At 38.1% G+C, this 12,907-nt stretch overlaps 1 protein-coding gene across 1 annotated transcript in view; it reads right to left on the bottom strand.

Annotated features, from left to right (window-relative positions):
• The window catches only part of LOC140103529 (regulator of G-protein signaling 5-like), an 88,328-nt gene extending 75,656 nt beyond the window's left edge, over nucleotides 1-12,672 (bottom strand). The window contains exon 1 of the mRNA XM_072126624.1: nucleotides 12,420-12,672. Coding sequence (XP_071982725.1) covers nucleotides 12,420-12,463 — 44 coding nt within the window. The 5' untranslated portion in view covers nucleotides 12,464-12,672. The remainder of the gene's footprint in view (nucleotides 1-12,419) is intronic.
• Between the last annotated feature and the right edge of the window lie 235 nt (nucleotides 12,673-12,907).

The following is a 12,907-nucleotide window of genomic DNA, read 5'->3' as shown; positions in this document are numbered from 1 at the left end:
TCCAACAATATTGCGTACTTAGTTCAGTCCTAGACACACCACTGTCTTATTCCAATTCATTTTTATCAGTTTTTACTTTTTATCACTGTTTTTATTGCCATTTTCTTATTATGTATTTGTAGAATATTTAAGAACCTGACAAAGGGAGCGGTCCGCCCCCGAAACGCGTTGTTCATTAATTGACACTTTGTTGAATAAAATGAGTTTGTGATCAAACATTGGTTGAACCTGAAATCAATGTAGCAGTGCACTGAGGAAGCTCCACTTTTTTCCCTTTAATCCACTGCCATTTAAAAGGGGGACGGGAGATTTGTTTATTTCTCTCTTTGCAATTACACTAATGACCATCGCTGTCCCTAATTAGCAAATGCTGCATATGGTTACCTTACTGCTTGCTGGTCTCTTTCAGTGGCCACATTGAGGAGATAAAATTAATAGTTTTCATATTTTATGGTATCTTCTTCAGCTTTTTTTCTAGGACAGGACATCTACCACCAAGATGAAGGATTGTAAACCAAGCATTGGCATACTGAGGGGCTCCAGGTTCCATTAACACCTATAGAGCCTGGAGTCCCTCAGGCTAATTTGCATAATTTTAAAAGACTTTTGGGGGAAAAACAAGGGCTTAAGAAGCTAAGAGAAGAGCAGATCCTGCAGAGGGGGAGCACACCAGTATATCAGTGTGCTGGGTTTACAATCCTTCTTCCTCTTGGTAGATGTGACACCTTTATTCAATGGAATACATAGAAATAATAGGTTTCCATAGCAAATATAAAAAATAATACCCAGTATTGGTGCCCACTGGGATAGAAGGGGCTGCTCTATTCATTCTCCCTGTTGTTTCTATGACTGTAATTCCCCACTTAGTTCTTAGCTAACAATAACATTTCTCTGGAGAGAGTCCTGTACATGTTAAAGCCTCCAGAGGTAAGGAGAGGGTAGAACTAGAAAAGTCTCTTCCATGGACCCCATAACATTTGCACTGTGTGCTTCTCTCTCAATCTACCTCTATCCAGGGGCGTAACTTGAGGGGGTGCAGAGGATGCAGTCACCACCGGGCCCAAGAGGCTTTGGGGGCCCATAAGGTCTCACTTTCCAATATGAGAAGACTAGTACTACAAAACATACATTATAGTCGGGGGGCCTGGCACAGACTTTGCACTGGGGCCCATCAGCGTCAAGTTACGCCACTGCTTCTATCCATGTGTTGTCTTCATTGGTAAGACATCATTTTCTCATCCACGAGCCTTTGTTCTAATGATCAATTTGGGTCTCAGTGCTCATCCCATGTACACAGATTGTCATACAGATAAATGATACATTCAGTGATGCTGCACCATGCATAGCAATTGAGGGAAATGAGAGATACAGCCATGCCTCATATTTCCATATTAAATACATAATAAATGCCAACCCTTGTTCTATACAATGATAGTGTAATGATATCTCTCTCCAAGGCTACATCATAGCATTAATCCAAAAAGAAGAAGCCTGCCGAAATGTCACATAGTGTTGTTCTGACATTTGGATTAAAGTCTTGTATCACATTTTCTCCTTTGAAAGATGGTTTATCACATTTGTTTGTATCCAGTCTGACAATGACAATAAATTCCCAAAAGGGCATATCCCAACTTATTACTAAGTAATAGAAAATGCCACACTTTTTGCTTATACACCGAGTCTGGGTTTGCAGCTTAGATACTTCTAGACTGTACAGCTCCTTATCCTTAGGCCCCTTACACATGACCCTATTTACTAGCTGTACGAACAGCATCTCTCATGCGGCCGCCATATAAGTGCATTGTGCACATGACGTACAGCGAGCAAGGTGTGTCACTCTACCTTGCCATTGCCGGGCATGCCGCGCTCTATCTTTTGCTGTAAGAACAGCCCCTCCCTATGGAGAGGGGAGGGGTGAGGAGCGATATGTATGCTACTTTCTTGTCCCGTACATTCATGTAGAAGGACTCTAAAGAGGTTTTCTCTCTAAAGGATCCTCTTGAACAGAGAGGACGATGATGTATGTTACTCTGGAAGACCTGACATCTAATATATAAAGCGGAGTGTATGTGTGAGTGTATGTGCAGGTGTGTGTGTATGTATGTATGTCCGCTGAAGGAGTCTGCACAAATTTTGCACAGTGGAGAACATGTCAAGTAAACATCAAAAATAGCCCAAAACATGCATCAAGGTGCTTGTTACATCATGTGATTTGGTATTTCTGGGGCCGAATGCAGATTTATGTCTGGGGTCCCCCAGATGTACTGTACGGACATTCTAGAGGTAGTGTTTACTGCAAAAGGTGGGGGTAAGGGTTGGCCTCCCACTTTATTTGGCTGGGGGAGCTAGCTGCATTCCGACAATGAGTGCACCCCAAGTCTCAAGTTTTGCTGAACACAAACAATTGCATGGGTTGCATTATGGGTAAACCATTTGGTTGCATCTCATGGCTTTGACGGAAACAAGCAGCCGGGTCACAGGGTCCCCCCAGCTAAACCATTCATTAAAACCTTATAGAACCAATGAGCAAAACCACATGGAACACAAGGGGAGGAAGCTCAAGTAATAATTGGATGTGAAACCTTTATTTCTTTTGGTGTTGGTATACACCCAGAAAGTGGAGTGCACTTTAAGAGAATGGAGGGGGAGCAAAGAGAGGTAAGTAACATTTTATTATATGTTATCACTGCACAGCCCCTTTAAGGTTTCAGTGAAGAGAACTGTCTATGTAAAGGTCATGAAATAGTGAATAGAATAATTGTAATAATTATTATCAGACCATTTAATTTTACATTGCTCCGTTTAAAGGCAATATCTTCATAGGCTAAGCGCGCTATGCAATGACCGCTAAAAGCATCATTATGGATTGTCCATCTAATATTTTATTACATCCGCTGAAAAGTTTCCAATATGCAGAATTTATGTCATAGATTCTCACAGTCTTCTATAGTTAATTCTGTGCATAGACTTCATAAATATACAGGAAACCATGCATTATACATTCGATTATTTTTAGATTTTTCAAATCTATATGATGAGCTTTTGAATAGAAGAAACTTGTGCAGATGCATTTAATTATAGGCCAAAGTCTCAATTCAGGGTCCATTTAAAGAACCCCCGGACTTGCTGCTGCGTAGTAATCTGTGCTTTAGATACAGCTAACCCCTACACTTAATGGCTGAGGCAGCTTTTAAAAGAGAGTACATACATGGTAAACTATTTCCAGTCTTAGTACTGGCACTCCAGGGGGGCACTTAGATGCCCTTATATAAAGGGGCTCAGCCTGAGGCATATACAGGAGGGTCTCTATTTATGTCACCACTCATTTAGTCACTGCTTTCTCACAGAGAATTGGCAATGATGCCAAGGCACAGCAAGACTTAAATGTCTTTATTTGCTTTCAAAGCCTTTGAATCCTGTTTCTAATTTGATGTTCTGTCGTAATAAATCAAATGGTTGCCTACTATCCTAAAAATATAAAAAAAAACTTTTCTAACCTGGAAAAGGGAATAAGATGAATACCCACTAGCTTTTTGGCACTTTGTTTTAAAGGAAATCAACCATTTGTTTTTATGCATTGTGAACCAAACATACATTGAGAATGCTGTAGTGACACTGATGCAGAAACAAATCTTGTTTAATGCCTGATCTGAGTGGTTTTGCTAAAAAAACAATTATAAAAGTCAGGTCCTTGGAAAAGCTGGGTTTCATGCTGGCTGCCGGCCATAGACGCATTACACGGAACTTCCTGAACTATCCAGACAGGAATAATCAATCTGAGCTTAATCAATCGTTGCTGGGGAAGGGTGCAGCGATTGATTACTATCGCCTATCAGGGACAAAACAGCGATTACATAATTCTCTGGAGCAGTGCATAATTAGGGAAAGAGAAGAATAGCTGAGCCAGCCACAGGAGCGAAATAGCCTCATTATCATAATTTTATAATAATTTTCCTGCAAAACCACTCAATTGAGGGATAAAAGAAGATATGTTTCTGCATCAGTGTAGCTACAGCATTCTAAAGGTATGTTTGGCTTACAATGCATAAAAGCAAATGGTGATTACAAACACTACAAGAGTAATCTGGCATGGTAGCTACCAATTCCCTAACAATAGTCATCTGGCATGGTGGTCTCCAACACTCTCAAAAGAGTCATGGTGGTTACATACAGTCTGTGAAATGGCTCCCTGTGATATTGACTACTCGCAAAAGTGCATAAACAAATATTTGGGATGTAAGCACAGAATATGCATTGTATTTTGTACCATCACATTTACAGTATTATACGTATAGGGGGAGATTTATTAATCTGTCCATGACAGAATTCTGTCATAGTTGCACTAAAATACTGTCTTAAACACATTTATAAAGAGTTTTAGACCGTTTTCTGGCTCTCCTACGACTATCTTGACAAAAGGGGCTTGACCTCGCGCTAAAAAGGTCTGTGCTCCAGAAATGATGCTGACCCGACAGAATTGCGTCCTAACTTTCTGGTGTAAAGTAAACCAACTAATAGGAGGTGCAGAGTACGACTAGACAGTCTTATACCAGGATAGATTTATCATCTAGCACCAAACACTTATATGAATCTGGTGCAGAATAAGACTGTCTAGTTGTACTATGCATGTCTAACATTAGGACACTTTTTATAAATTTGCACCATAGTATTCACAACATCAACATAATAAGCTACATCTTGCCCAACTGTAACCTTTCGAAACAGTGAAAAAGGGTTATGGGAATACTGACCCTCTGATTCAAGCTGTAGCCCGCTTATAAATATCAACCCAATTGGACCAATTTTATTGGCAGTAGACTTCAAGCTCTTCAAGCCAATCCCATCTCTTAAGCGTTCACCCCAGTGATCGACCATACTAATAATCCAATAAAAGAACAGGACCTAGTCAAAATCTCCTACAGTCATCAACCTTACTTCATGAATTCCTGCTTTAGCCCATATGTACATAGGATATTGAGTTGAAAAACTTGTCTAAAATGTCATAGGGGCCAAATAGACAATATAGAAAATGATTTCTTCATGAGGCAGCCATATTTGATTTGGCTTGTTGACTCCTCTCTGTGCTGCACAAGGCCTAGGGGTACATGCCATCTACTCCGGCTACAACCCTGATGGGACGGGACAAGTGGAAAAGATTAATTGAAACTTTATGTGAAATACAAATAGCTCTTACAAAACTGGTAGGGACTAAGTGTACAGTGCATAGCCAAGTCTGTGTATGGTTTGTTAATTTCTATGCTCAGAGCTGGCCTTCAGAGTTGAATGTATGGAAGCTCCAGATTATTAGATGAGAGGTTGTCCTATTCTTGCCACCATAACTAGGTTGCAATGTATTGCAGCCTCTATTACGCTTACTTTGGTTTGTTCTGCTAAATGCCCTACCTTTATTAATAACAATTCCAGATAATATAGCTTTGCCCCAATTCATTGATAAAAAGGTTAAAACTGTGCACTGTACTTGGCAAATTCTGCAGAACTTAGAACATCCTGAGCTCCCCGATTCCTAAAGACGAGACATCTGTTTTACAAGCCTGAATAACTTCCTAAAAGAAAAGCTTAATGTTTCGGTTTTATTACTTTGTCTAAAAGGAATAACACGGATGAAAGGCAACAGCAACTGCCCGAAATATTCAGTCGCGAAGAATAAGACAGTTCAGTATCCACAAAGAACCACATAGCAATCATCCATAACAAGGAATGGAAGTGATACTTGGCATTCTGATCCGAGCAGATGTATAAACTTCCCGCAACTGATAGAACATTTTGTGATTCTAAAAATAACGCCTGCGTTGGATAATCTCCATCATAACTTACCCAGGTGATAATAATGCTGCAAATCTCAGTTCAACATTATGTCATAAAACAGAATAAATAAGTTTATATCAGCACAAGGACTGTCAAAACACTTGGGCTGATCTGCAATACTTCCAAATACCAAGGAGTAAGGAGCAGAAAAACTATTTTTGTAGAACTAAATTCCAATGATTTTCCATAGAGAATAATAAAGCTGCTTAAAGTGTATTTGATAACACTAGTCCGATTCAAGCAATGGTCATGTTGGGGAATATTGATGCTTCGATTTCATATGGAAAAAAAGACCTTTCTCGTTTTTTTATGTGATTTTGGGGTGGCTTTTATTGAAAAGATAACTGTCTAACCAAAGCTTTATACATATGCATAAAAATATGAAAAAAACTCAGATGTGGAATCACATGTAAAACGTACACATGGTTTTTATTTTTCTGTTTTTCTCTATTGATGTCAAAGAGAAGAAAAATATCACAAATGCTCCACATCTGGATCTTTGATAAAACAATCTTTATGGAGATTTAGGGATGATTTTTCACATAAACCTTCTAAAAGTGATGTTTTAATGACAGCCATATACAATGTCAGAGTAATCCATGGTAGCCTGAATAACACCATAGAGCAGTGAGTACCCCTTTAATGGTAGAGAGATAGAGATCCCATTATGAGGCCTCCTGCAAACAAACATATGCTCACCGGGGCTACATACAACCGGAGAAGAGGGGTAAGTCCTCCATTGAAATTTGAAAGGCCGGCACCGTAACATGGCAAAATATAGGACAGCAGCTGCCTGACTCTGTAACTGTACGGTGAGACAATGTGTGCTCACCTCACCATGAATGGGTGCCATAAATTATGTGGCCATATCAATGTCCCCCATGGGTTTTTCTGCATGAGACCTATGGTGGAAAAAATTGCCATGATAACAGTGTGGTGAAAACAGTTTGGTGAGTTATCTCTGCTGGATATTACCCCTGTCCAGTACAAAGTTCACTTAGATGGCTTATAAGATCGACCCAGGACAAGCTTGGATCTCAGGAATTTTCAAATGTGTTTTTTATTAATATAAAAGACTGCCCTGTGCCCTGGTATACTCGCATGGTGCAGTCATGATGACCCATCTACGCTACAGAAACACATTTAGAGCACCAAAATATTCTATGATTAACTGTCTTACACGTATGTTGTCCATGTCCTAAATACGGACCTAAGAATGCACCCTGGTTATATCTGAGACCAGCCTCATTATACATGATAATGTATCATGTTCTGCAGTTTAACATGGCGTTCTTGCAGAATATGTCACTAACTTATTTAACATTCAGGTCGATTCTAGAGATAAGTCATAAATGTCTAAGATGTGAACACTCCTTTCAGAATGAGAAGTACTAAAAGCAAGTCTGTAATAACACAGAGTTATCTATAAATCTACATTTCTTCAAATCTCCATTAAAGTGAAGCCTACATAGCAATTCCTTATAATGTTATTTTACTTATTTCCTTTATGAACAAAACTACTATATACTAAAGACCTTCTTGGAGTCTTTAATTTCCATATATTGGTTCCATACAGGTGCCATAAGAACTATTTATGGAAGTCTGTATTCTGTAAACTGTGAGTACCTCCAAAAGGCTGCAAACCATCCAGCATCCATAATATAACTTAACCAAACACGATTGAGCCTTATTAAAAATATTTTTGTAGATTTTTGCACATTTCAGACTATCACAAAGGACATCTGAGAGTGAACAGATTTTTAATAAGACTCAATTTATTTGGAGACTTTAGGAATAATGTTAGTGTATTTTAAGAATTTTATTCTCATTAATAATATTAATATTATTTTTATTTATTTAATGTTGATGCATTTTAAAGAACATTTACCATCAGATCTACTGAAGGTAGACTGCCCTAACTTATCTGCACATCTAGTGGGATCGAACTGTTTTTGTTTTGCCCGATTCTTTTAAAAACAACTTTGTAAAATATGCAAATGAGTCGGAAGTGCTCCAGCCGACATCACCGAGCGTCTCCCGGATCTGCGGTCTCGTAATGTACACATGCCCCCACTGTCTTAATATTCTGGTCCCACCTGCTCATCTGCAGACAGACGCTAATGTCACCCGGCAAATCATGTGCAAACATACCTTCCTTGCGCAGTCGACTGAATACCAGTGCGGCCGCGCAAGGAAACACGGAAGCTTCTTCATTGGAAGTGAAGCAGAATTGGTATCCAGCCAGTAAATGTGATAGAAGTCCTTTAGCATCCAGTATGAATGCTATTTGAGGTTGAAAGTTGAATATTTGGCTTTATAATAGGCTTGAAATGGCTATGAAATGTCCTTTCTAGAATTCCCTCTTTTATGTGAAATCTCACTACCTGAAAAATCTGAGATGGAAACTCTCCTCCAAAGTCCTGCGGCAATGAGCAGAGAACTGTGACAGTTTCCTGGGAAGAGTCAAGTTCAGAGGTGACATTTCTAATGCCCCCATCTTTGGTTCTGAAGTATCTAGAAACATGTTTCTTGTATTTAAAAAAAAAACTCATCTTTTAAATATAAAATCTCAATTGCATCGGACTACAGTTAAAGAACCATTGATACAGTCAGTTCTAAACAGAGGCTGGGACTGGATCTTTATATGCAGTTCACATTTCTATCTATGATTTAACTGTGTGAATCTCCAGTTCTGTAGCTCCCAGAACCCCAGGTCTGATCCAATCTGAAAGTTTTTTATAGCAAAATGTGTGAGATTTTAAATAAAAGAGGGAATTCTAGAAAGGACATTTCATACCCTGTCCTCTATGAAGTAATAGAACTGAAATAAGGAATATAAAATGCAACTATGTAAACAGATTACATTTTGCTCATGGTCTATTCTATGACTGCTAGTTATATAATTCTGTAATATAATCATTAGTAACCCTAAACTGAAGTTTCCCTTAAACTCATAATAATAAGATACAACAAGTCTTCTTGTGCAATATGACAATGACTCTACCTTCAAAGTGCCTAATACAGAGCCACAATTGTTTACCTGCTGCTGCGCTGTATAACACATCAGTGTTCTATCTGTATCGAGTTATAGGGTGATTAATAACGGCTGCCAAAGGAAACATTGGGAAATCCATCATTGGAGAACGTCCATTACATTGTAGAGTCAGTCTTGTCATATCTCTCTTCTCCTTTTACGCAAATTGTGCCCTGCGCTTTGCGATAATATTTTCTTTTTATACTTATCATGTTTTTGCCAGGGGCTGTCCAAAAGGTTGTAAAGCTCAATTTACCACCAAATCATCACATAGGTGATACATTCAGTGATGTGGATGGGAAAAACTAAAGTATAAAAGTTATTTTCTCATAGTCATTCTGTTCCATCATTTAAACGATATGTCTGCCATATAATGGACATTAATGTATTATGATGAGCCAACTGACTTTAATGGGGTCCATTGGGTTTCTGCTGTGTTGTAAATCATGTCTCCCAAAGAAATAATCTGGCTTCTCCCCACTACTTTATCTTTGTTCATTTTGAGTCTGACACTGAGGCTTCTGCTAAATTTTCAAGAAGTGAATACAACTTTACAAACACCCAATGTAGTTTAGCTTCAATACTACATGAGTATATGAGTTCATAAAGTTAATGAACTCCCCATATACACACACACTCAGCTCTGCTGAGCATGCATGTGTTATGTATGAGGCGAGTTGAACAAGTTTCTGCAAAAACACTAAAAGACAACCATTCCGAAGAATTGAAAGACACAGGTGGCTTATTGGCAGCCATGACTTGGGGTACATGCTTCAGATACCCCCCAGCTACCTCACAGTTTATATACCCTGGGAAAAAAGGATTGGCCACTGAGATTTAACATGTTTCATACTTTTTTGCCAGGCAGTTGGATGACCCCCAACATTTAGCCTATCCCCCTAAAATAAGGGTGCTCCGCCAAATCTTACCCAGTGTAAGACTACCATTAAATAATTGTCCTTAAACTATATCAATGCACCAAATTCAGCACTGCTGAATCCTTATCTACATTAACGCAGCTGTTTAGAGTATTTTGATACTTTAAAAAGAATAAGTTTGGCTGTAGACATCCCCTGACTACATGAGTCTGTACTGTACTCGGGATTGGTGAGTGGATCGTGAAAAAGTGACAACTTTAAGACACTTGAAATCAATCCATGATGTTTTAGGCATTATACACAGCCAGGTTAGTGATGGTTGATGTTTTCAGAAAGCATTTTTGATTCCATAGTCACACAACAGCAATAAAACATGAAAAAACTGAAGTGAGCACAACGATTTTGGACTGATTGAATAGTTTGATTTTTGGAGAGTTAGAGAAATTCTGGCCTGATACCAATCAGTCTATATACTGCGCTATCGCATTAGTTCCAAGTGGCTGAACATTTGATTGATTTACATCTGGAAGCCTTTCAATGGAAATTATACATTGGATAAAAATTTTACAAAATCACCAGGGAGTTAAAGGTCTTTGTGTATGAGTGAAGTTAAGACCGAGCCTGGAAGATGCTTAATTTGCAAGATGCTGCAGATTGTATTAATAAATTTAAATTAGCAGAGAAGCAAAATTATCTAGAACAAAGGCACAGATTTACATAGCATTAGAGATGCAAGTTTCCAAGTCATATAATGTCCATTTTAGTGCCTTTTTTATAAATATCCTGATGAAGCAGAGCCAAATTTGTCATAGAAAGCTATGCGATTCCATCACATTTAATGGTAAGAGTAATAAAGAATGGGTGTTGCCAAATAACAGAAAACTTAATAGGAGTCAAGTACTAGTCACTGGGATCCATTGGGCTAAATTGTGCAATTATATTGTGGCTTGCAGATGCCACAAGGCACATGCGACAAGAAACTTATAGGTGTGGTCCAGTGCCAGCAAATACAATATTTCTTGTAAAATTGAAAGTTCTGCAGTTTTCTTTATCACTTTTATTGTCTTTAATTGTCTGCTTCCAGTGGATAAAAATAGAGCACAGTGATATGATGGACATCCAAGAGTATGGTCACCACAAGACACAGCACAGCCGACTGGGGACTGGTTTTTATTCACTGGAAGTAATGAATGACAGCAAGCAGAGATCTACTTAACCATGAGATGATGGAGAGATTATTTAGCAAAAGTGTGTACATTTCCATTATACAAGCAAAATCTATCACTTACTGGAAATGGAAAACCCCTTTAGGCTAGATTTAAACAAAATAGTCACAAGATTAAAACCAAATGCATGAAAAATGGAAAACAATATGGTAAAACAGGTAAACGATATGGTAAAATGGTGGAAAATATCCCCAAATACAGAACCAATGTTATAAAGATAGAAAGATAGATAATAGAGAGATGATAGATATACAATAGATAGATAGATAGATAGATAGATAGATAGATAGATAGATAGATAGATAGATAGATGTGAGATAGATAGATGGATAGATAGATAGATAGATAGATAGATAGATAGATAGATAGATAGATAGATGTGAGATACATGGATAGATCCCATTTCTCAGATGAATACCCCAAGGCTCTTCTTTCATTCTTTTTATGGCAGATACATAAAGTTTGAATAGTAGCAGATCCCCATGTTTAATGTTACACATGCCGCTATTCTCATCCTGTTTTTGGAAACTTAAATGAATGATCTCCTTATGCTATTATTTAGATTAGTTTATGGGTCATGAGATTTGGACAAAATGAAACAGATAAAAGTCCTGTGACACAACATAAAAACTTCTCTATGGTGTCTTACAAAATTGCTCATTGACAGGACATCTTCCTCTGCAACAATTGGCTTAGATATGATACTTTAATGCTAAAACTTTGGGACATTTGATAACAATGTTATCATATTCATAGCGTGAAAAACGCTATCTCACGCAAGCTTCAAACAACTGTAAACTAGTTATTTAACTCTTTGAGTAGCATATTTTTCAAAAGTTCATTGACTTTACCCACTGTTATATATCTAGTCATTAGCATTATACCTCCAGATGTTCTACACAACTCCATCAAATTCAACTTTCCTTACAGACAGCTGTAAATCATACACGTGTATCACAATTAGTTGTTTTCAATGACAACTTCAGATCTGCTTCATACTGAATAAAAGTAACATTTTGATGTAGTATTACGTAGTATGGATGAGTGGGCACATAGTGTGTCATGACCTATAGTAGTAATATGGGTGGGGGGGGTCTTAGTATATAGAAGTAAGGAAACAGGTGATAGTCTATAAGTATACATAAATTACAGTATGTTAGGACATTCAACAACAGTATCATCCAGTGACTTTATGCCACAAGTTTCCATGAGATCACAATGAATGATCATACAGTCATAAGAATAGTATCTACAGATGTTCTTCAAAACTTAACCTTCTTTATAGTCCTATTGTATATAAAAATGACACAATACAAGTTGCATGGCAGTGAGATTTTTCCATTGACAACCTTAGATCTGCGACATATAAAAGTATGCTACATATCTGTACCCATCACTCAGGGGCTCCTAAGTCTATTAAAACAATATTATTATAGCACATCCAAATTCTCTCACCTCTCCAGGCAGGTGTGGGGCAGAGCTGCTAATCCTTTACACATTTTGGTTTCTGAGGAGTGAGTCTGGTCCTTGAGAAGAAATTGGGGAAAGCTTTTTCTTTCTCAGAAGTAAGTGCCTGTATCTGTGCAGTTGTTTCTGTTCTTCTGTTTCTGGCAGTCTTCAGTCCGGTAGGTCTCTGACTGTCTGCTCTAGCTGTCTTTAGCTTTTGACAGAAGCACTCTCTAGTTCTCTCACTCTGGAGCAGTCTCTTAGTAGCAGAAGTATATAGAGGTTTAACCCTGGATCAGAGCCAACCCCTCATCCAATGACATTCTCCCTCACACCGCAAGCTGGAGAGCAGTAAGATCATCGCCTTCCTCAGAGTTACAGGGGATGGGAAGAGAATTTAGAGAAATATTTTTGATTCTTTCAAATCCCTTTCAGTAACACTGGAAGTTTTAGATTTGGATCTTACATATTAAATTAGCTTTATTTCACTAAATAAT

Source organism: Engystomops pustulosus, chromosome 10, assembly GCF_040894005.1.
Source record: "Engystomops pustulosus chromosome 10, aEngPut4.maternal, whole genome shotgun sequence".
NCBI classification, from domain to species: Eukaryota; Metazoa; Chordata; class Amphibia; order Anura; family Leptodactylidae; genus Engystomops; species Engystomops pustulosus.
Note: the sequence above shows the minus strand (reverse complement) of the source record. Positions and strands in the feature narration are given on the sequence as shown.